The following is a 23,312-nucleotide window of genomic DNA, read 5'->3' as shown; positions in this document are numbered from 1 at the left end:
CCCAGGGAGCAAAAGTTAAGATGGCGAGGACACCTTGGAAGCCCTTATACGCTCTTGGTCTCTGGCCCCTTTGCTTCTATCATAGTGCCGGCCCTGCTAATAGATGGCCACCAGATCGACCATCACATAGATCCCTCTCTTATCGAATCTGATTAGAGAGTGCCTTATTAGCTGCCCACTCGCTGTACATAGATTTTGAGCATTAAATTTAATTAAAATCTGTGTATCTGCTGCCCAAGGTCTCCCCCTTCTAATGTGCTGTGCTCAGGTGGTGTTAGTGGAGCTAAACCAGGGGGAAAAATACTAAACCTGGTGCATCCATGGTACAGGGCTGTCTTGAGGATTCCCCCCCCCCCCCCCCCATTATGTCCACCTTGTACCTCTTGTGTCCTCTTTGTACCTTTAGTGTCTCCCTTGTTTCACCCTCTGCCCCCCTTGTGTTATCTTATGTCTCCCTGTGTCCTCTCTCTCTCTCTCTCGCTCTCTCCTCTCATATGCCCCTCTCTGTGTTCTCATATGTGCCCCTCTCTGTGTTCTCATATGTGCCCTACAACGCAGGGATTTCTTCCTGGCACCTAGCATTTGGACCATAAGACACAGTGACTTTTTTCCCCCCATGTATGGGGGAGGAAAAGTGCGTCTTATGGTCCAAAAAATACGGTAGTTTTAGGATTAGCTTAAGAAAACAGATCTTTTAAGTCTGTTGTTATGCATTTATATAGCACTGACCTTTTCTACAGTGATTCACAAGCTGCATCAAACAATTCATGTGTTTAAAGGGACCCTGAACAATCCAAAAAAATGAAATTGGTACTTACCTGGAACTTCCTCCAGCCCACCATAGGCCGCGAGGTCCTCCACCGTCGTCCTGGCTTCTCTCCTGGTCCTGCTGGCGGCTCCGTCGCTGGTAAAGCGGGACTGGGAGATGAGCCAGAATGATGCCGGGGGGCCTCACGGCCTACGGTGGGCTGGAGGAAGCCCCAGGTAAGTACCAGTTTCATTTTTTTTTTTTGACTGCTCCCGGTCCCTTTAACTGTTCTTTAGGAGAGCTCCAAGTGAAATCTCCACCTCAATCTATGGCAGAGTTTTATAGGAGGAGGCTAGTTAAACTAGCAGTATGTTTTTGGATGTGAGAGAAAAGAGCCTAGGCAGAAGTAAAGAGAATTAGAAACTTTATTTACAATAGCGTCTTGACTGAATCTAAAAGCTGGAATCCTAGCAATTTCAGGCGAGAGTGCTAGCTACTTTTCCACCTGGCCACCATGTTGAAGTATTAAAATCCAAGTGTTAACAAACGGTAAGACACTTGTATATACAGTATTACTAGTAAGGGTGAGCAAAAACGTTCTCTTAATGCCATCTGGAGACGGGAAGGATTTTTTTTCTCCCCTTTTAGCGCTATAAGGTCAAAGTCTTTTAAGGGTTTTCTGCTTTACTCTGGATCAACTACGATATGGTAGGGTGAAGGCTGCTGGTGTAGGCTGCTATATTTTCTGGTTAAACTCTATGAACGATTGTACTTTTTTTTTTTTTTTTCTTCTTATTCTTCTGTTTTTCAACCAAATAAACTATATCATAGCTGTATGATATGTATATAAATGACACATCCTGTTATCCTAAATTTACTGTGTTTTTACTCTATTCCAGTTGAAGCACAATCCAGTGACCCTGTGCGTGCTTTCAATCGAGTATTCATAGCAGTACCGGGCAGTGAAGGAAGGTACGTTAGAATCTTCAGCAAATACAGTTAGGTCTTAGTTATCCAGAACTCAGTTAACCAGAACTCTCCAGAAACAGAAAAAAATCCTGGCTTTGCAGGATGCATAAAGCTACTTTTACACTAATTTATACAGTAATTAACCGGTTATATTACGTTAACTTTCTTTTTTCGGTCGCAATTTGTTTTTAATTACTTAATAACCACAGATGTTCACTTAAAGCTGAATTATCCTAAGTACCTTCTGTTTTAACCTGCTTAGCGGTAACACCGAGTCAGGCTCGGGATGGAAATCCACAGCTTAGATTGGTAATTTCGAGTTAAATCCATTGCAGGTGTGGAATGTGCAGGGCTGCCGCAGATCTATCTAGCGGTATAATTTTAAGGGTCTAAAAGCTTGTGAAAAAATTGCACTGCTTTTGGACAATAAAATCTGGAAGTAATCATACTGCCAGGGAGGTTAAGAAGGCAAATCACACCGTTTTTAATTACTGTATGTCAACATTTATAGTTTATGGTGGGTATGGGTATGGCACTGTATTATTAGCTAGGCCTATTTTTAACATTGGCTGGTTGGGTAAAAATGTCCTGTTCAGCAATTTATCTTATGTGGTATGTTTGGATTGTTTGTTTTTTTGTACTTAGTATTGACTAAGATTTTCACAGATGCGGTGATAGTTTGGAAATTTAGAAAAAGACGTAATGACAATTCACAAGGTTTTTTACCCCATGCAGTATTTGATGGCTCAATGCAGTGCAAGGGAAATGGAAGCCATTTTTTAATAATCTGACGAAGTGCATGTCTCAGCAGCATTAAAATAAAATTTGTTCCAGCTCAAAACCATTAGCATCTTATTTACCATGTTTAAAGAGGAGCTGTCAGCCATACTATCTCAGGAAAAAAAAAAATATATAAGTAGATAAATACTTGCTCTACTTACATAACATATGTATTGCACTGTCCACGTTATGATTCATGTGAATTTTATAAAGGGAAAGTAGAGAATCCTATTCTAGACAGTTTCCATATTTACTGTGGCTATTTTGAAGCCAGTCGTGATGTAATACCCTTAGTCTCCTCTGCCTGATTTGCCCGCCCTTCACTATAGAATGCATTGTTTCAGCCTGAGAAATGTTGGCCAATCAGAGAGGAACAGAGGTGTGGGAGGGGAAAACAGGAGGGAAAGAGGCTTCAGCCAATCAGGCTGCATTAGTTAAGTCTGAGGGGAAGTAGAGAAGCAAAAAAAAGACAACCCAGCATGCCCTGCAACTTCTCTTTTGTGTACCAAATTTTCTGTGTACCAAATAAGTCCTATCAACTGGGGAATGATAATTTATCAACAAGAAAAGTAATAGTGATTTTAACTTTTGGATTGCCTGATTAGCATCCTTATTACTTATTTACCAGATAAAAATAAAGAATTGATTTTATGCCCGACCGTTACTCTTTAAAGAGAACCAGAGACCACGAGAAAAAGATGTTATACATACCTGGGGCTTTCTCCAGCCCCATCAGCCTGGATCGCTCCCACGCCGCCTTTCTCCGCTGCCTCTGTCCGCCGGTACCGGGTCCCGTCATTTCGACCAGTCAACGCAAGCGCAGTGCGCTCCCTCCGTACAGCGCAGGCGCATGCGTACAGAGCCGGAGGGAGCCCCTGTGCATACAGAAGACTGGTCGCATCCGGCGGAAGTGACGGGACCCGGTACCGGCGATAGAGGCAGCGGAGGACGGCAGCGTGGGAGCGATCCAGACTTATGGGGCTGGAGGAATTAGTACACAATAATATTGTGTATTTGTGTTTTACAACACGTGGGGGGAGGGAGATATTTTCATTAATTTTCTTACTTTCCTGAATAGATTAAATGGTTTTCTACCCAGTGTCATCGTGCCCCCCCTCCCCCCCAACACCCTCTGTAATCTCAAGAATAGCTGTTTATCTTATTTGACCGCTCCAGGTAAAATATAGAACATCTCACTGGTTTTACTGCATGTAATTTCCTTTGTGCATTAAAATTTTGAGGTATTAACCTCACAGGTCGGTAACAGCCTTTGAGCTTTACCGCATGTGGTAATGCTTTGTGTATTGAGGCCTTTGGCTCTCAAGCAACCAAAAACTACACTTAAAGCGGACGCGAAATCTAGCACATAACGAAATGAAAAGTTATTTCAAATAAGGTTGTTGAATAAATGCACTAGACTGTGCTATGTATGTGCTTGTTTAGCCTCTCTGGTGTTCAGTTTCTGCTGGATTTCTGTGCAAAAGGTGTTCAAATTAATTTTCATAATCCTTTTTCCAATAACTTGCCAAAATGTGTCAAGCAAGGGTCTAGTATACATTTTGAGTATAATACAAGCCTGAACCGCAAAATCATTTAAAAACTAAAATTTCAAAATCTCTGATCATTTACACTTCGAAGCTGCAGCTGCTCAACCTGCACTAATACGAATGTAATGGTAGTCATACATCTAGCAATGATAGGCAGACTTGACCAACAGACAAATCTCTCTCTGAGATCTGTCAGCTGCCCATACACCTCTACTGATTCCTGATCGATTTCAACTTGAAATATATCAGGAAGCGACCGGGCCACCTGCTCTCCGCTTCCCCCTAGTGTATAAATGTAACCCCTCCCCGTGCGCATTTAAACATTACCTGTCCTGTGTCACCCAACGTGCAGTGCTCATCATTCTTCAGAATGCCCTGCAGGTTATTGTATGAAAAAAAAAAATAGTTTGCCGGCAGATGTTGATGATGCTTCATGACCTTGGCCTTATCAGCACCGATCACCGGGGAACATGTCACTATCTGAGGTACACAACTAGGGATCAGAGCACCAATGGTGAGTATAAGTGCCCTCAGTATAGGTAGCAAAGTATAGGTCCCCCCAGTAAAGTTTATCCAGCTATAGGTGCTGCACTACAGGTTATCCAGCTATAGGTGCTGCACTACAGGTTATCCAGCTATAGGTGCTGCACTACAGGTTAGCCTGCTATAGGTGCTGCAGTACAGGTTAGCCAGCTATAGGTGCTGCAGTATAGGTTAGCCAGCTGTCGGTGCTGCAGTACTGGTTAGACAGCTATAGGTGCCGTAGTACAGGTTAGCCAGCTATATGTGCCACAGTACAGGTTAGCAATCTTTAGATAGCAGTATAGGTGTGTCCCTACCCAGGAATCTCCCTCTGCAGCAGCTCGGCCCCCTCTCCCTCCGCAGCGATAGTAGGCGGGCAGCCTGTGCTGTTACTTGCCATGCCTCTCGCCCATGCTGATTGCACCACCAGCTCCAATCTTCTCTGTCCGCAGTACCGGGGCGCAACTTGATGACGTTTTCAAGCTGCGGTCCAGTACTGTGACCAGAGAAGACCAGACCTGGTGGTGCTATCAGCACGAGCGAGAGGCATGGTGAGTAACACCGGCTGCCCGCTTGCTATTGCCGCGGAGAGGGGAGGGTGGGGAGCAGTCACTGCATGGAGGGGGATCGCTGAGGGGAGACACATATACTGAGATACCTATAGCTAGCGAGCGAACATGTACTGAGGCATTAATAGCTAGCTAATTTATCGTGGGGGGAAAGGCAGCCAGTGGAAGCAGACGGAGCCGGCAGAAGTGCCACAATCAGATGTGGAGAGTGCCTGTTACTGCCCCAGTAATGGTGACAGGTGTACCGATTTGATCTTTTTTTTCTGCCTGTCACCATTACGGACTAAACACTAGGATGTTTAGTTACAGGGGCGTTTTTAGGCATAGGCATTCCAGGCCACTGCCTGAAGTGCCATTGGTCCTGTGGTGCGCCATGCCTCCCCGTCCCGAAGCCACACACCCCTGTACCGCCTTCTGTCTCTTAGTGCCTCCTACTGTCTCCTTGTGCCACCTTCAGTCCCCCTTTGCCACCTCTGCCCTCCTTTTGTATCCAGAGATGGATTAATGCGAAGTGGGACCCTAGGTGATCAACTACTTTGGGCCCTCCCTTGATGGCCAACTAGCTTTTTTGGCAAGATTTCTTGGGGGGGTAACATAAAATGGGCCCCTAGGCTCTTTACAGGGCCTAGGCACCTGCGTTAGTTTCATTGTGGAAGATCTGGTTCTGTGTGCGTCCCTCTGTCCCACTGTGCTTCCTTCTGTCCCACTTAGTGGGACAAGGGAAGAGAGGGAGGCACACAATCTGTTCCCATCCCCCTCCTGCACTCCCCCAGTCCAGTGTGTTAAGGCATAGCACACCTTTCCTTCTGGAGTCCAGTGCTGTTCCTGTGCGACTATTCTGTCTAATTTCTGCTCCCTCTAGTGCTGGTTCTCCACATAAAGCATGTAATCACGCTACATGCGTATGAGAGGCTGGGCACTAGGGCGAGTGGTGAGCGGACAGGCGGAAGCATAGCACTGGCCTTCAGCAGAGGTGTGAGGGCACAGCTTCCTCTGTGCTAAACTGTGCATTAGCACACTAAGCTGGGATAGTGCAGGAAGGGGGTGTGCAACGAAAAGGATCGGCAGGTTGTTTGTATATCAGGGACTTCATGTACTATGCATCCACCTTATATGGCACATGGTTTATATTATCTAGTGTTCAGCTTTTTTTTTTTTTTTTTTGTGTGTGGGTGGGAGGTGACACAGGACTTTCTGCCTGGAGTGACAGAGGCTAGAAATGCCCCTGGTTAGTTATGCTTGGGATACACGGTACGTTTCTGTACCGTGTATCGGCCAGCTGATAATTCAGCTGGCCCCATCATGCCGCTCGATTCCCGCCTGCGGACAATGGCAGGGAATCGAGCGCTGATAAGGAAGCGCTGGCGGGGGAGAGCAGCAATCGATCCGCGAGCGGGGATGCGCTGGCTCGATTCGGAGCATAAAACGTGCCGTGTATGCCCGGCATTAGAACAGAGTGCCTTATAAGCTGCTGTGAATCAGGGCTGTGGCAGCGCTTTGTCCTGTGTAAAAACAAGTTTAAAAGACAACTGAAGTGAGCGTAATATGGAGGCTGCCATATCAATTTCCTTTTAAACAATACCAGTTGCCTTTTTTAGGCTTTCCATAAGCTATAAAGAAGAAATGTTTTCCCATAAAGGTTAACATGCTCTGCCTAATATTTTAGATCAGAGAGGAAGTTATGAGTTTAGTTCCACTTTAACCCAATCCCTGTCATTGACTGGTAATGAGGGTTTTACTGTATTGATAATTTATCAATGTTTCAACTCTATATCACAAACCTAACGTTAAAGCTTGTGGCACATCCCAGATTTGGCATTAAAGTATTGCTAAAGGATAGGTCGTGGAAACACTAAAAATGTCTCCCTTAAAGTGGATCCGAGATAAACTTTTACTCATTGCATAATTGTGTTCCTTTCATATACATTATAGGGCATTCCTCAAGCCAAATACTTTTTTGTTTTAATACTCTAATTCCCTATAAACTAAACAAGCCTTGCCCACCGCTTTTCAGAGTGCCTTGGCATTTTCAGACAGCAAGGGCTTATGGGAGCTCAGTCGGGGGAGGGGGAGGTGTTACTAGCCAGAGATTTCAGAGGCAGAGGGGAGGATGTTTCCTATATACATGGGTGGTGTAAGAGGGGATATCTGGTGCCATAGCATGATATTAATAAGCGGTCTGCTTATCAGTATCATGCTATGGCCCAGAAATCCTCTTTTCCACACTAGGACCACCCATGTATATAGGAAAAACTGCTACTTTCATTGTCAAATCAGCAGAAGGGTAGTTAGAACTTTAAAGACACTTTATCTGTTAAAAGAAAATGGCCAGCTACAGTTCTAATCCCTTGCAGTCATTCTACGCTGCTACTTTGTTCCTCTGTTATTCCCCTTTGAGCGCTGCATGCGTAGACACGACGTGTCATTCACCTCCTCCATCACGTTCCCGTGACCGGTAGCGTTCTGCACTTCGGGGTAACTAAAAATTGCTACTGTGCATCGGCAAAGTGCTCCTGGCCACAGCAGCACGATCGTGTTGGTACGAGGCTATGGAACAGAGCAGCGTGGAATGGCGATGAGGGCAGCAGGAGGACTTTAGGGGGCTAGAAGAAGCCCCAGGTAAGTAACTAGCCTAATTTTTCTTCAATTAAGTATCTCTTCACGAGATTCCAGTACGCAGCCTGGCCTGTCAATTTTATTGGGGGGGGGGGGGGGGGCGCGGTGGTGATAACCCGCCCAGTGACACTGCCGGGTCTCCTGAACAAAGACCGAGAGTCAGAAAGTATTTCTGCATTTCAGCATGAAAAAAAACATTTATGATTAAAATGCAAAGTCAGCTCTCAAAGCAAAACAGTGTACTTTGGAAACTTGTAATTTCTAAATGAATAATAATACTTATGCACAAAAGCAAATATGATAACCGTATGGCATATAAGAAGTAGGAAAACATGTTTTTATTGAATATTATGTCAGGGTTTTATACCGCTTTAAGGCTACGTTTCCACTGTAGTGTGACATTTTCGCCTGCAATAAATCGTATAAGATTTTTCTGATTGGTGAAAAATTGCATGTAAATTTGTATGCGTTTTTATGCGAATTTCCGTACGCGAAAATTTGCATTAGTTAAATATACATAATCTGCCTAGTAACAGCTTAGTCGTGACTGCTGACAATTTCCGGTAACCATGGATCTAATGCGAATTTTCTCTCAAATAACGCGAAAATTCGCATTGCCTATACAAAGCATTGTACGCGAATCGTACGCAACGTCCGAAAATATGATGCAGGACCTCAGATTTTTTCATGCGTACGAACGCTAACGAAAATTCGCATGGAGTGGAAACGGCTGCATTGACTTACATTAGTTTTAAAATCTATGCGAATTTTCTGAGCAAAAAAACTGACACAAAACGCACAAGTGGAAACATAGCCTAAGAATTGGAGGCCTAAAATTCTTGAAAAAAATGTACTGCCTTAAACCCATAAATCCAGACACAAATGCACTGCCAGGGAGGTTAAAAGTATCTGTATTAATGTTACACTTTGAGTCCTATAGGAGAAAAGCACTTTACAAATGTTTTATTTGTTGTTGGTGCTAGTGACTGGCTTGGTTGGTTAATAGGATTTAGCTTTCTAGCCATTAGTTTTCCCCAACAGCTGACACTGTTTACTCAATTTAAAATTGAATTTCAGCACAGAAATGACTTGTATGTTGTGCACTTTCAACCAGCTTGGAAGATACATTGATGCATTAAAAAATGTCAGAGTTGGAGGATTTATGTAGTGACTGCACAGCCCTGCAGGCATTTTTTAGGATTTATAATACAGTATTTATAAAACCGCGCCATATGAAAGTGTAGCAGCTAGTTGATAAATGAAGCACTTAAAGAGACACTGAAGCGCAAAAAAATATGATATAGTGAATTGGTTGTGTACTATGAATAATTACTATAAGATTAGCAGCAAAGAAAATATTCTCATACTTTTATTTTCAGGTATATAGTGTTTTTTCTAACATTGCATCATTCTATAATATGTGCAGATTACACAACACTCAGCATTCAAAATGAGTCTTTGAGAGCAGTCTGTGAAGTAATGACCTCTCCTCTAGCAGAGAAAAAGTAAATAGTCCAGGAACAGTTGAGATAATAAAAGTCAGATAACAGCCCTCTCCATGACTAACTTAGTCGGAGAGCTTAATGGCTTTGTTGCATAGAGATAACAACTGGAGTCTCTCAACTCTTCCTGTACTGGAAACAATTACACTGATGTATCTGATCTTAATGTTTTATTTCTTAGCTGTGCTACACATACAAATCATAATATCATTTTTTTTTCCGCTTCAGTGTCTCTAAGTTGGATTACTATATTGCTTACTGCAGCAATATGAGAGCGATAGCCTTGGTGCAATAATTGAAAGTAGTAAAGCCTCTTACACATGTACGAGGCATGCATTTGGCAGGGATCCTGCTACCTCAGGCGGCATTGCAGGGCTGAGGCATCTCTCTGGTCAGTTGGAATCTCATTTGCCCTGTAGTGGCGTCACTGCAGGAGTCATATTTTATTATTTATTTATTGTATTTATAAAGCGCCAACATATTACACAGCGCTGGACATTAATTTAGGTTACAGACAATATTTAGGGGTGACATACAGCAATATGACAATACAGGAATAATAGAAAACCAGATCACACAGCATAGTATGAGTGCCAGGTAATGCTTAGTCAGTCACTGGATGGAGCATGGAGATTAGGCAAGTTAGGTTCACTCTAATGCATAGCATGGGTGCACAGTAATGGAGGTGCATGATCAGGTAGGACACAAAAGGAGGAGGACCCTGCCCAAAGGCTTACAATCTAGAGGGAGAGGTAAGGACATGAAAGGTAGGGGACCAGAGTTCTGCTGCGGGTTTAGAGCACTTGTGAGGGGTGGTAGGCCAGAGTGAAAAGGTGAGTGTTAAGGACCTTCTTGAAGATGATGGAGGTAGGAAATTCCATAGTGTTGGAGCAGCTCTTGAGAAGTCCTGGAGGCGTGCATGGGACTGGGTGATGCGGGGGGCGGTCAGGCGAAGTTCATTAGAGGAGCAGAGTGAGCGGCTAGGTGTGTACCTCTGAGTAAGATCGGAAATGTAGGTTGGACAGGTTTTGTGGACAGATTTGTAGGTCAGACACAGTATCTTGAATCTGATTCTGGACTGGATAGGAAGCCAGTGGAGGGATTCACAGAGGGGAGCCGCCGTGGTGGAGCAATGGGAGGAGTGGATAATTCTGGCTGCCGCATTCATGATGGACTGCAGCGGGGCTATTCGGGTCATAGGGAGTTCAGACAGAAGGGCATTGCAGTAGTCAAGGCAGGAAATTATGGATGAGGAGGGCATGGATGAGGAGTTTAATGGTGGCAGAGGTCAGGAAAGGGCAGATGTTGCGGAGGTGGAAGTTGCAGGACTTTGTGAGGTTTTAGATGTGAGGAGTGAAGGAGAGTGCGGAGTCCAGGGTGACACCCAGACAGCGGGCTTGAGAGGTAGGGTGAATGGTAGTGTGGTTAACAGTGACATGCACATATGGGAGGTTCAGGGATGAGACTTCGACTGACCAGAGAAAGGATTTCCAGTGGCGCACATTGGAGAGTATAAGAATCAGGCACTGCTCTCCATATGCTAGACAGGACACTCTTTGGGTGGTGTGTGGTGGACACATGCATCGGCAAACGTAAATATGCCATACCGCGCTGCTCTGGCAGGAGTGCGGAGGGGATAAGGGACAAAGCCATCACTTTGGGCTCTATTCACAAAACTTTTCATAAATTGCTTATCACCTGATTGATAAAAATAACCTTTTTAGCACATTTACAAGCAAAATAATCTCTCAAAGTAAGTTGTTACTGATTAACTTCATTTCAATATTACTTTTTTTATCTTAATTATATTATATTTTTGCTCTTTGGAAGATTAAAAATGTAACATAGATAAGGTGAAAACGGGAAAAGCTTTGTGAATCATGCCCTTTGTGTGCAAACCGTGGCTGCGGATTGGTAATTAAGCCACACTGCGCTGCCCGGGTGGGGGGCAGTAGTGACTCGAGTATAAGCCAAGACCCCTGCTTTTGGGGCACTTTTTTGGTTCCATAAATTTAGCTTTTGCTCTAATATTTATGGTAGATGGCTCGATAGACAATTTCTGGCAGGTCTGACTCGATTTTTCTGTCACTTCTATACAAATCGATCAGAGAAAAGATAAAAAATCAGATTGGACCTGTTGGAAATTATCTATCTATTTTCCAAAAAAACTCATTGTGTATTTCCAGCATTACAAGACAGTCAAATTTACTTGAAATCTTTTTGCTTCATGATGGCAATACACCATGAGTTTTTTGGGCAGATAGATGATCGATAGATAATTTCCGATGGGTCTGATCTGATTTAGATCGTTTTTATGATCGATTTTCTCATAGAAGTGAATGGAAATCGATCAGCCAGTAAATCTGCCTGAAAAAACTCATTGTGTATTCCCAGCATTAGTATATACAATACAATAACATTTGTAAAGCGCTTTTCTCCCATAGGACTCAAAGCGCATAGTTGTGTATATGTGATTGCCCTTTGTATTTTTGTTTTCTGCAAAGGAAAATTATGCTAACATGTAACCTTAAATTTACCCTTCAGACTCCTTTTGGTAAATGATGAGCAGTTCATTAGAAATGCCAATACAGATGAGATTCGGAAAGCTTTTGCCACGCCAGCTCCAACTCCTTCAAGCAGTCCTGTGCCAGCCCCTGTACCCCAAGATATGGTTCAAGCATTCAGTCAACATTCTGGCATGAACCTCGACTGGTCGCAGAAGTAAGATATTGTGCGAAATGTCTGTGTTGGTGTCTTTTCTTCATCTTGTATGTTAATAAACGATTCATTCTAAAGGTGGCCACACACCATACAATTTTTTTAAAATATCTGTTAAATTTAAGAACTGCAATCAATATTTCTGGCTGAAAATATGACCAATGTACCACACACACATGTTCAATTTTTACCTCAATTATGATAAAAACGATTGGAAACTCTGAGTAAATTGCTAGGGTATGTATATTAATAAATTGACAATCTAACACACACCATACAATCTTAACCTCCTTGCCGGTTCAATTCCTCCGGCAAGGAGGCAGCGCAGGAGGGTTTTTTTTTTTTTAATTATTTTTTTTTAAATCATGTAGCGAGCCTAGGGCTCGCTACATGATAGCCGCTGAGCGGCGGCATCCCCCCACCTACTCCGATCACCTTCGGCGATCAGAGTAAGCAGGAAATCCTGTTCAGAACGGGATTTCCTGCAGGGCTTCCCCGGTCGCCATGGCGACGGGGCGGGATGACGTCACCGACGTCATGGACGTCGGGACGTCATAGGGAATCCCGATCCGCCCCTCAACGCTGCCTGGCACTGATTGGCCAGGCAGCGCAGGGGTCTGGGGCGGGGGGGAGCGACTCGGCGCGGCGGAGCTGCGGCGATCGGAAGTTACAAGCAGTTAGCAAAGTGCTAGCTGCTTGTAACAAAAAAAAATATGCAAATCGGCCCAGCGGGGCCTGAGAAATCCTCCTGCGCAGGTTACCCCGAACTGAGTTCAGGATAACTGGCAAGGAACTTAAGAAAAAATTTCTAGCATTCCGGATCGATAAAAAACTGGAAATCCAATCAGCTTTTTCAGTCGAATTAAAACAAAAACAAAAAAAAGCTTTCGATTTGTTTTTTAGGGAGATCCAATCATATTTATCAAATTTCAGTAACATCGGATCATTTTATTGTATCGTGTGTTGTCACCTTTACACATACATGTTTTTTCATTGGATGCTTCAATAATGACATTTATTTTGTTTTCCGTTTCAGTGAGTAATCTATAGGCAGTATATAAATTACCATGTTATAGGAGATTTTTAACTGCTCAGCTAGCTCATGAGTAACACTAGGCATAATGATTGCTCTGCATGGTCTTAGGCAGGTAAGGAAAATAACACCCAGGACACAGATTCAGTTAACATTTCTCAGCGGTTCCCATTGATCTGGGCCTCTTCAGATCGGTGTGGTGAGAAGTAACCCTCTGTATGCACAGCTATGTAGCTTTTGTGAGAAGAACTTGCTTGTGCTGACATCTATTGATTGTGGCCTGCATTCTGCTTTGCTCACTTAGACTGCTTCAGTTAGCGTCCTAAAGGGGGCCCCTGCCTTTCTGACTCTGGCACCAAAGTATGTGTGTGTTGATGAATGCATGGGTGAATGTGGGACAATTCACAGTCAGTTATTGATTTGTATAACCTAGTTAATCAGCTTTATTTGACTCCTGCCTGCCACCATAACTCTGTGCCCCCTAATGAAGAATGTCTGCCGGTGCCCCATGTAAAATATAGATAGCCTTCAGGATATCTCATCTGCATACACGCTCGCTCCACATGGATTCCTAGTAAGGGGATGCGCATGTGTGACGGGGCAGGCCGCGGACAGATAATATATACATTACACGGTTCACTGGGGTGACATTCTTCATTGGGGGGGGGGGGGCTGCGCCGGGGGTTTCATCGATCGTCGCGAAATTGCACGCCGTTTCCACCTTGCACTTGATGGAGTAAGTCGGCCCAACATCTTGCATCAAATTTCTGTCCCAAAATTGGTCACGTTGTCGGTCGGGCATGCACTTGGCGGCACAGATTTTTATCCAATTTGATTATAATAATCAAATTGGATGGTCGATCAGCCGCCAAGTTGCCTAATGTATGGCCACCGCTAGATTACATTCAAACAATTTATACACAACTGATGTTAAGCTTTTACAGGTCTGTAGTTTTACGGTTCTGATCTTTTTTCCCTTCTTAAATGAAAGAAAAATATCAGCATTACTGCAGTCAAAGGGAACTGACCCACTTGAAAGAGGATCATAGAAAATGAGATAAAGTGGCCTATCTATAACTGAACTCAACTCCCTTAACCTCTCTGGCGTTCAATTTCTGCTGGATTTCTGTGCAAAAAGTGGTTCAATTAATTTTCGTGAAATTTTTGCCTGCCCGGATGGCATGCATCCTCGGGTCCTAAGGGAATTAAGTTCAGTTATAGATAAACCCCTTTATCTTATCTTTTGTGACTCTCTTGCAACTGGCAGAGTCCCAGTGGATTGGCATACAGCCCACGTTTTCAGATCCAGGAAATTATAGACCTGTAAGCTTAACATCAGTTGTATGCAAACTATTTGAGGGGTTACTAAGAGATACTATACATGACTTCATAGTAGAAAATAATCTTATTTCTCAGCATCAACATGGGTTTACTAAAGACAGGTCCTGTTTGACTAACACGCTCAGCTTTTATGAGGTAGTGAATGCTAATATGGATATTGGGAATGCTGTAGATGTGATATACTTGGACTTTGCAAAGGCCTTCGACACTGTTCCCCACAAAAGTCTGGTGCAGAAGTTGAGGATGCAAGGACCGGGGAAGAGTCTGTGTTCATGGATAGGGAACTGGCTAATGGACAGAAAACAAAGAGTTGTGGTCAATGGATCGTACTCAAAATGGGAGACTGTTAGCAGTGGGGTCCCACAGGGGTCTGTTCTGGGTCCAGTGCTCTTCAATGTATTTATTAATGACCTAGTAGATGCAGTAGTGAGCAATGTTGCTATTTTTGCAGATGATACAAAATTGTGCAGAATCATCAACTCTCAGGAAGATAGTGTCATATTGCAACAGGATCTGGATAGGATGGCTATATGGGCACATACATGGCAGATGAAATTCAATGTTGACAAATGTAAAGTCATGCATTTTGGACGTACTAATGGTCTAGCACCATACAAAATAAATGGGATACAGTTGGGGACATCAAACTTGGAGAAGGACTTAGGAGTACTCATTGACAACAAGTTAAATAATCGTACTCAATGCCAAGCAGCTGCAGCTAAAGCTAACAAAATTTTGGGATGCATTAAAAGGGAAATAAAAACTTGAGATGCTAGCATAATATTGCCCCGGTTTAACTCTCTAGTAAGGCCACATCTGTAATATGGAATTCAGTTCTGGGCTCCACATTACAAAAAAGATATTGCAGTTTTAGAGCAGGTGCAGAGACGAGCAACAAAATTGATACGTGGGATGGAAGGTCTCACTTATCAAGAAAGGTTAGATAAACTGGGTTTATTTAGTCTAGGGAAAAGACGCCTTAGAGGGGATCTAATTAACATGTATAAATACATCAGAGGGCAATATAATAGCTTGGCGGATGAGCTTTTTGTCCCTAGGCCTTCTCAAAGGACTAGAGGACATGATCTGCGCAAGGAGGAAAAACGTTTTAGCCATTTATTTAGGAAAGGGTTCTTTACAGTAAGAGTGATTAAGATGTGGAATGCATTGCCACAGGAAGTCGTTATGGCAAACTCTATACCTGCATTTAAAGGGGGCTTAGATGCTTTCCTTGCGTTGAAAGACCTCCATGGCTACAATTACTAGGTAATGCCTAATGATGTTGATCCAGGGATTTTATCTGATTGCCATCTGGAGTCGGGAAGGTATTTTTCCCTTTAGGGGCTAATTGGACCATGCCTTGTAAGGGTTTTTTCGCCTTCCTCTGGATCAACAGGGATATGTGAGGGAGCAGGCTGGAGTTGTACTTTGTACTGGTTGAACTCGATGGACGTATGTCTTTTTTCAACCAAAATAACTATGTAACTATGTAAGAAAAATTAGATAAACTGGATTTATTTAGTTTAGAGAAAACACGCCTTAGAGAGGATCTAATTAACATGTATAAATACATCAGAGGGCAATATAAAAACTTAGCGGATGAGCTTTTTCTCCCTAGGCCTCCCTTGTGTGGTACAACTAAGGGCCAGTTCACATGCATTCTTGCACGTCACTTACCGCCGTTTATGCAAACGCAGCATTTTGATCACTATTTGTTCCACTGTCTGGAAGCAGCAGGGTGTGGTCTTTCCGGGGTCCATCACCGCATGTTGGGTTCTTAGCGATGCACAGCACAATGGCATTGTTCTCGTTGCTCCCACCAACAGAAGCCGCTCCATTACACGCGCTTGTTGTTTCTCCATTCCTCCCTTCATAGTAAAAGATGTGTCGCTGTACAGAAGTGTCATCAGCCTTTGTAGACGTTTGTTGGTGCAGTGTTGCCTTTGGCTGATGATGCATCTGTTGCTATGCGGGGGGTGGAGGGACAATTAGTGAGTCCTACAGAGCAGCTTCCAGCTGGTGGGGAAGTGCCAAGAACAATGCTGTTGGGGGATGCTTAACCCCTTCCCGACTGTGTCGTCCTGAGGCAGGATTTTACAGGGGATCGCGCACGTCGTTGCTCCGTCATCAGTCTACCAGCCAGGGCTGTGGAGTCGGTACATAAGTCTTCTGACTCCTCAGTTTACGAAACTTACAACCCCGACTCCAGGTACTCAAAATGCCTCAGACTCCTAAGTCAAATACTTGCCAGGGCTATGAATTTTGTGTAAAAATTATCCGACTCCTTAGTTTATGAAATCACAACTCCGACTCCAGGTACCCAAAATTACTCCGACTCCACAGCCCTGCTACCAGCAGCTATCACCGTCTGTCTATTTACATTACACACCGTCTATCTGTTTCGCCGTCTATTTACATTGTACAGCGCTGCGATCTACTGCAGCGCTGTACTGGAGACAGCCGTGTCCCTCGGCTGTCCTCTGGAGAGGCTCCGATCGCAGTCCCCTCTCATAGGCTGATGCCTGTGAGAGAGGATCGCCATAATTGGCTGACGTGGTGGAGGGAGGGGGGGAAGAAATAGAAAAATAGACTATTTTATTTAAAAAAAAAATACAAATAAATAAGAAAATAAACAAACCTGGCACCAGTGATCAGAGCCCACCAACAGAAAGCTCTGCTGGTGGGCAGGAAAGGGGGGAGGGATTCACTTGCTTGCTTAGTTGTATGGCTCTGCAGCGAGCAGTTAAAGCTGCAGAGCTCTAAATTGTAAAAAAAAAAATAGCCTGGACACTAGGGGTGTGTAAGCGTGTGGTCCTGAACTGGTAAGAGGAGCTGTTGCAAAAATCTTAAAATTTAAAACGCATACAAATATGAAGTACATTTTTTTCTGAGTAAAATGAGCCATACATTACTTCTTTCCTATGTTGCTGGCATTTACAGTAAGTAGTAGAAATCTGACATTACCGACAGGTTTTGGGCTAGTCCATCTCTCCATAGGGGATTCTCAGCATGGCTTTTATTCTTTATAAAGACACTCCCTGAAAAAGATTTATACAAAGATGCTGACCAGCCTCCCTGCTCACGGTACACTTTTTTTTTGGGCAGTTGGATGGAGCAATTGCCATTCCCTTAGTGCATTTTGAAAATAAAGAAATCCCTGTGAACCCCCCATGAGGAGATGGGCTAGTCCAAAACCTGTCAGATTTCTACTACCTACTGTAAGCAACGACAACATAGGAGGAAAGTAATTTATGGCTCATTCTACTCTTGAAGAAACATACTTCTTAATTGTAGTTGTTTACATATATTTAAAATTTTAAGATTTTTGCGACAAAGGTCCTTTAACCACTTAATGACAAGCTGACTTATAAAAACGGCCTGCTAGAGCCTCTTAATGGCTCCAGGACGTTTTTATAAGTCAGACAGTGCTGCCACTGTGCGCGTGCATTCCCCTGCGCGTCAAAATTGTGGGGAAAAAAACAAACCACCAAAGAAAAAAATACACCTTTATTTCCAAATACTATATTGTCACCATACTTTGTACTAGGGATATAATTAAAATCTTGTGATAACCAGAACAAATAGGCAGATAAAATGTGTGGGTTTTATACACAGTAGCAGTGCTTATATTAAAACTATAGGGGATGAAATTGGAGAAATAGTGTAATTTTTTTTTCTTGTTTTTCCCCTTTACAGTGCATATAAAATAAAGTAATTACTGAAAACAACAAGCCCAATTGGTGATGAAAAACAAGATATAGATCATTTCATTGTGATCAGTAGTGATTAAGCTATTGGCAAATGAAAGGGATGAGCACTGAAAGGTGAAAATCACTCTTGTCCGATAGGGTAAAAACCGCTTTGGGGTGAAGTGGTTAAACCATCGCCCAAGGTCTAACATGCCAGATCTTTAGCGATTGTCATTGGGCCGCTGTACACACTCTGGTCTGCTGCCCAAATCTCAGCCATGGTGGTTGTTCTAGTCCCTCACGGCCGAGTTCAGACCAATGTGGCAATATGTGTCATTTTCTGTACAATATACAGTATATTAGATTCAATACAAGTGTTTGTATAGAATCTTTGAATTTTCTTTATGCTGTAATATGTGCAACTGCCAGTAGGTGGTGCACATACACTATCCTCACTCTTTCCAGGCCAGTTTTCAGCATGGAGAATTGTTACACAAGACTGACTCCTCCATTCCGTTTGTAGCAAGTTTTTTATGAAGGAGCCTTCTTACCACCAGGGAGGTTAATACTTGTCTAACCATGCCTTCTCACCTTTCTGTTTTAGGGTGCGTGCACATTGCCAACTGATGTTGCCCATTGGGCATCAGGAGCTGATCCCCTTGGACGACATTGCTGGGCCGGGCTGTGCACACACGCGTGTAGCTGACAATACATTTGTAAAGGGCTTTTCTCCTGTAGCACCCAAAGCAACACAATGTGTTGCTATGCGGGGGGGGGGGACAGCGGAGAAACGATGACGTCACGTGTGGGGGAGCGTGAACAATGAGATCCATGTCGTTGGGGTTGGGTAGATATGCCCGGCGGGTTGGGCTCACAGGATGCTGTACACCTGCCCGATTGTCGGCTGTGGCGGTTCGTTAACAGCTCTGGACAATTCATGCTGAATGAGGTAGACTGGGAACAACCCAAAGCTGTATTATGAGACAATGGCATCACCTTTGTGAAGAGAGAAGCAAAGTCTGTATTTAAAATTTCAACTTTAGCTTGGTCTTCAGGGCCCATTTCCACTATCGCGAATTCGCATGCGGTTTTCACATGCAAATTCGCATAGCAATACAAGTGAATGGGACTGTTTCCACTTGTCAGGATTCCTTTGCGTTTTTCTGTGCAGAAAAAATTCGCATTGGAAGAGCCATCAGAATTCGCATACCGCATATCGCTATGCAAATCGCATACAATGTATTTAATAGAAAATTTGCATGAGGTTTGGGTATGCGAATTTTCATGCGAATTCGCATAGAAACAATGGAAAAGCACACCATGGTTAAATTCGCATACATCGTCATCCATGCGAATTCACATGAAAATTCGCATAGACCCGCATGCGAAATTCGCACCCGCATGCGAATTTTTACCTGTGGCGATTCGCACCTCACAAGTGGAAATGCAGCCTCAACAATTAGTCCTATATTTTTAGCCTCCTTCCTTTTGAATTTAGAAATGAAAAAAAAAATCTTAAGTTAAAGGAATTCTATGAAAGTTGTACTATTTTCTGGCACCAGCATTAATCAATATGGCAAAAACAGTATGAATGGTTGCAGTATATGTTTTTACTGTGCAGTGCTTTTTTTTTTTTTTTAATCTACCTTCCTGACGCCGTCCCCTTAAGAAACTGACAGCGACGGATCACGGGCGAGTTCATTATTTGAGGGGATTCCTCTTGTTTAGTGAGGCAGTGAAATCACCAGAGCGTGTTATACAGCGCGTGTCCCTCCAAACTAATAAATTGCTATGAGGAGCTCTCGCTCTTAATCCTTGTTGTGAAAGGAACTTCTGTGTGCCGCTGGCCCGCTGCTTCATTCTGCTCCATTCCGAGCAATAACGCACCCACCTCCAGCTCATTAGTTTGCCGTTGCTTAACCAATGAAGCAGCGGCACACAGACGTTCCTTTCACAACAAGGATTAAGAGCGAGAGCTCCTCATAGCAACTTTCGGAGGGACACGCGCTGTATAATGCGCACTGGTGATTTCACTGCCTCACTAAACAAGAGGAATCCCCTCAAATAATGAACTCGCCTGTGATCCGTCGCCGTCAGTTTCTTAAGGGGACAGCGTCAGGAAGGTAGATTAAAAAAAAAAAGCACTGCACAGTAAAAACATATGCTGCAACCATTCATACTGTTTTTGCCATATTGATTAATGCTGGTGCCAGAAAATAATACAACTTTCATAGAATTCCTTTAACTGTACTAGCTGTGTGCTGGCCATAACTGCCTCTGTTAGTGACATGACTATAGACTTTTGAAAGCACTCTGGAAAATTTTAGTATTACATAAATGCATAATAATAATTATAAAAGCAATGCACTGAGAATGTTGCATAGGCTGAAAAAAGTGAAAAATTATTTTGATGTCTACTGACTACAAAGTCCTCACTAGGTAAACTGACACCTACCGAAGCAGAAACTGGTCATTTAGATTTCAACTGCACTATGGCATGACGTAGGTAAAGTAGAATTCAGGCACACTTTTCAAGTTAAAAATAAGCTGTAGGGCAAATAAATGTATTTTATTTATAAATATGTATTTATTTTATTGTACTTCCCCCATAATTGGTGTCCTTCAAGCCAAGTCCAACTCTTGATTAAATGCTTTTCTTCTTTCTGAATGCGATTGTATTCCCACCAGAGATAGCTGCTACCTCCAAGATTACTGTGTTTTGGCCCTTCTCGGAACCAGCTAAGGGTGGTGTTGAAAAATTACAGGATTGATGATCCCAAAGATTCTTTACCACCCAAATGAGGAGGACAGTATGGTTTTGTGAATAGTGCAATTTATAGCTAAGTAGTGTAGAGGCCAATTACAACAAAACTTGGAAAGAGAGAATGAACATTTGGAAGTTACCATAAAAATCAGCCAGGCTTTAAAGGAGTTCTGTGGGGGGTTGTGGAAGAGAAAAACGGACACTTACCTTGGGCTTCTATCAGCCCCGTGCAGCGGTAATGTCCCACGCCGTCCTCCTCCCATCTGGCGTTCTCCGGCCCCGGTCTAAGCGGCATGGGATCACACTGCGGCTGCGCTAGAGTGGCCGCGCACCCGCTCGCTTCCGCCTGCGTCATCGGAATCTTACTGCGCAAGCGCAGTACAAGGCTCCGTTGTACTGTGCCTGCGCAGTAAGCCTCAGATGACGCGAGCGGAGGCACGGCAACGCGCATTATTCGTCTGTATGTCAGCCGAATAATAGCCCGGTGCCGGCTGCGGGGAACGGCGGATGGGAGCAGGACGTCGTGGGACATTACTGCTGCATGGGGCTCATAGAAGCCCAAGGTAAGTGGCAGTTTTTATCTTCAGAAACCCCCACAGAACCCCTTTAACATTCAATTCATATGAAAAAAAAAAGATTAACCTGCATGACAGTAATTTAGTTAAAAATCTTCAACCATAACTATAGTACATTTTCTGTTTAGGTGCCTTCAGGACAATGGCTGGGACTGGGAGCAGTCAGTTCAGATATTCATGAGGCTAAAGGTAGGTGTTTTTTAAGATAACTACCGAAGTTTGTATTTAAATCCAGCTGTGAGATTTTTTTTCAGCTTTCTTTTTGATGTTTTGCAGGCAGAGGGAAAAATTCCAGACATCGCCTTTATCAAGTGATATTTCTATTATATGCTCACAAAGTGCAAATTTGAAACATTTCCAACAATGATTGGAGTGCTTTTCTAAAGACTGAAATCCATGGATGCAAGAATCTACCGGTTTACTTCCTATTGTAATGAACTTTTCACAAGCCCAGATGTTTTTTTTTTGTTTTTGTTTTTTTTTTTACTGGTATACATCTCACTGAGGGATAGACTTGTATGTGTGTGTATATATAGATAAGTGTTCTGTTTTTCCTTTGTCCTCTAAAAAAACTTTATGGTTTCCATCATTTTATTTATTTGCACTTCATACTAAGTTGTCTTCATACTAAGTTGGAATTTTTTGCATCCATCTCTAACAAACTTTCAGTCAGAATATCTTCACCTTTGCAGAAGACTCTAGTTTATTTTTCTTGCTGCACATTACAGGTAGAACAAGAGACCAAGTCATTACAGAAACACTTTGTTAGGAGGTTAGACAGTAAAGCATAGGAAAAAGGAAACCATTACGTCACCAAACTGCTGCTTAAGCCACGAAATTGAAGTTATTCAATAATTGCTTTTTATTTTACTGGTTTCAGCCTTGTATATTATTTTTGTTAGAACATAGACATATTTTTATGGATTGTAAGAAAAATTGTCAGTTTATATTGCCATTAGATGTGCTTCCTGGCTGGCAATCAATCCTACAAAAGGAAGAAAAATGGTTTTGAAGGATAAATGTATCTTCATTTGTATATACAATTTTGGGGAGGGTGTGTTGTTGGGAGGGGGGATTTCGGGGTGGGAGGGATGTAGCTAAAAAAGTGTATGTATAGACACACACAACACACACACACACACACACAACACACACACACAACACACACACACACCACACACACCACATACACCACACACACCACACCACACACACCACACCACACACACGCGCACGCAGTTGCACTAGGATCCGTTCTTAACAGCAAGATTTCATCCAGTAGGTGCTTAAGTCACAGTTGTTTGTTGTCCTACGCTTTTGCACTTCCAAGGAGAAAACTTTTGATGGCTGGTCTAACTTACAAAAACATGAGATGTATGCTATAAGTAAATGTTAATCTTTTGCTTTAGGTTTTTAGTGATTGGCCCCAATGTTTTTGATTTGCTCTTATACTATTATTCTGTTGCTAGTGGTGTTGGTATAATTGTGTTAGTGTTCATTCATGAAAAGACAACTATCAATTAAAATCTCTCCTGAAATCTATGGTAAATCCTCACAAAATAGCAAACCAATCTTTAATGTACAGTTGAAATTCGTATATACCCGATATTTTGATTTTCCACATGTTGTGTCAGCAACAGACGGAATCCGCTAAAATTCCCCCTTTTCCACTGCAAAAGTGTCTCTTGTCCTACTCTGTATGCTTTTTGGCATATTCTCACACATTGCTTAAGTGGCTGGACATCATTATCTTTCTGGATGATCAGGAGATGTATTTTTGTTGTTTTCGGCATCATTTATGCCCTCTCACCAGTCCCTGTTTGCTCCAGAACACATAGAAGAAGAGTTGACTGTACCTTGACAGCCACCAGACAAATTGTACATGCATTATGTGCATACAGAACTCCTGCTCAACTGGAAGATGGTGATGGCAGGGGAG

The 23,312-nt window shown here is 43.0% G+C and overlaps 1 protein-coding gene across 2 annotated transcripts in view; it reads left to right on the top strand.

The window, feature by feature from the left end:
- Window positions 1-22,434, top strand: part of NXF1 (nuclear RNA export factor 1) — a 159,282-nt gene extending 136,848 nt beyond the window's left edge. For both annotated transcript variants that reach the window (XM_068260673.1, XM_068260674.1), the window contains exons 18-21: window positions 1,648-1,720; window positions 11,798-11,974; window positions 21,502-21,562; window positions 21,650-22,434. In XM_068260673.1, coding sequence (XP_068116774.1) covers window positions 1,648-1,720; window positions 11,798-11,974; window positions 21,502-21,562; window positions 21,650-21,688 — 350 coding nt within the window. In that variant the 3' untranslated portion in view covers window positions 21,689-22,434. The remainder of the gene's footprint in view (window positions 1-1,647; window positions 1,721-11,797; window positions 11,975-21,501; window positions 21,563-21,649) is intronic.
- Window positions 22,435-23,312: the final 878 nt, after the last annotated feature.

The sequence above is a fragment of the Hyperolius riggenbachi genome, chromosome 11, assembly GCF_040937935.1.
Source record: "Hyperolius riggenbachi isolate aHypRig1 chromosome 11, aHypRig1.pri, whole genome shotgun sequence".
Taxonomy (NCBI): domain Eukaryota; kingdom Metazoa; phylum Chordata; class Amphibia; order Anura; family Hyperoliidae; genus Hyperolius; species Hyperolius riggenbachi.
Note: the sequence above shows the minus strand (reverse complement) of the source record. Positions and strands in the feature narration are given on the sequence as shown.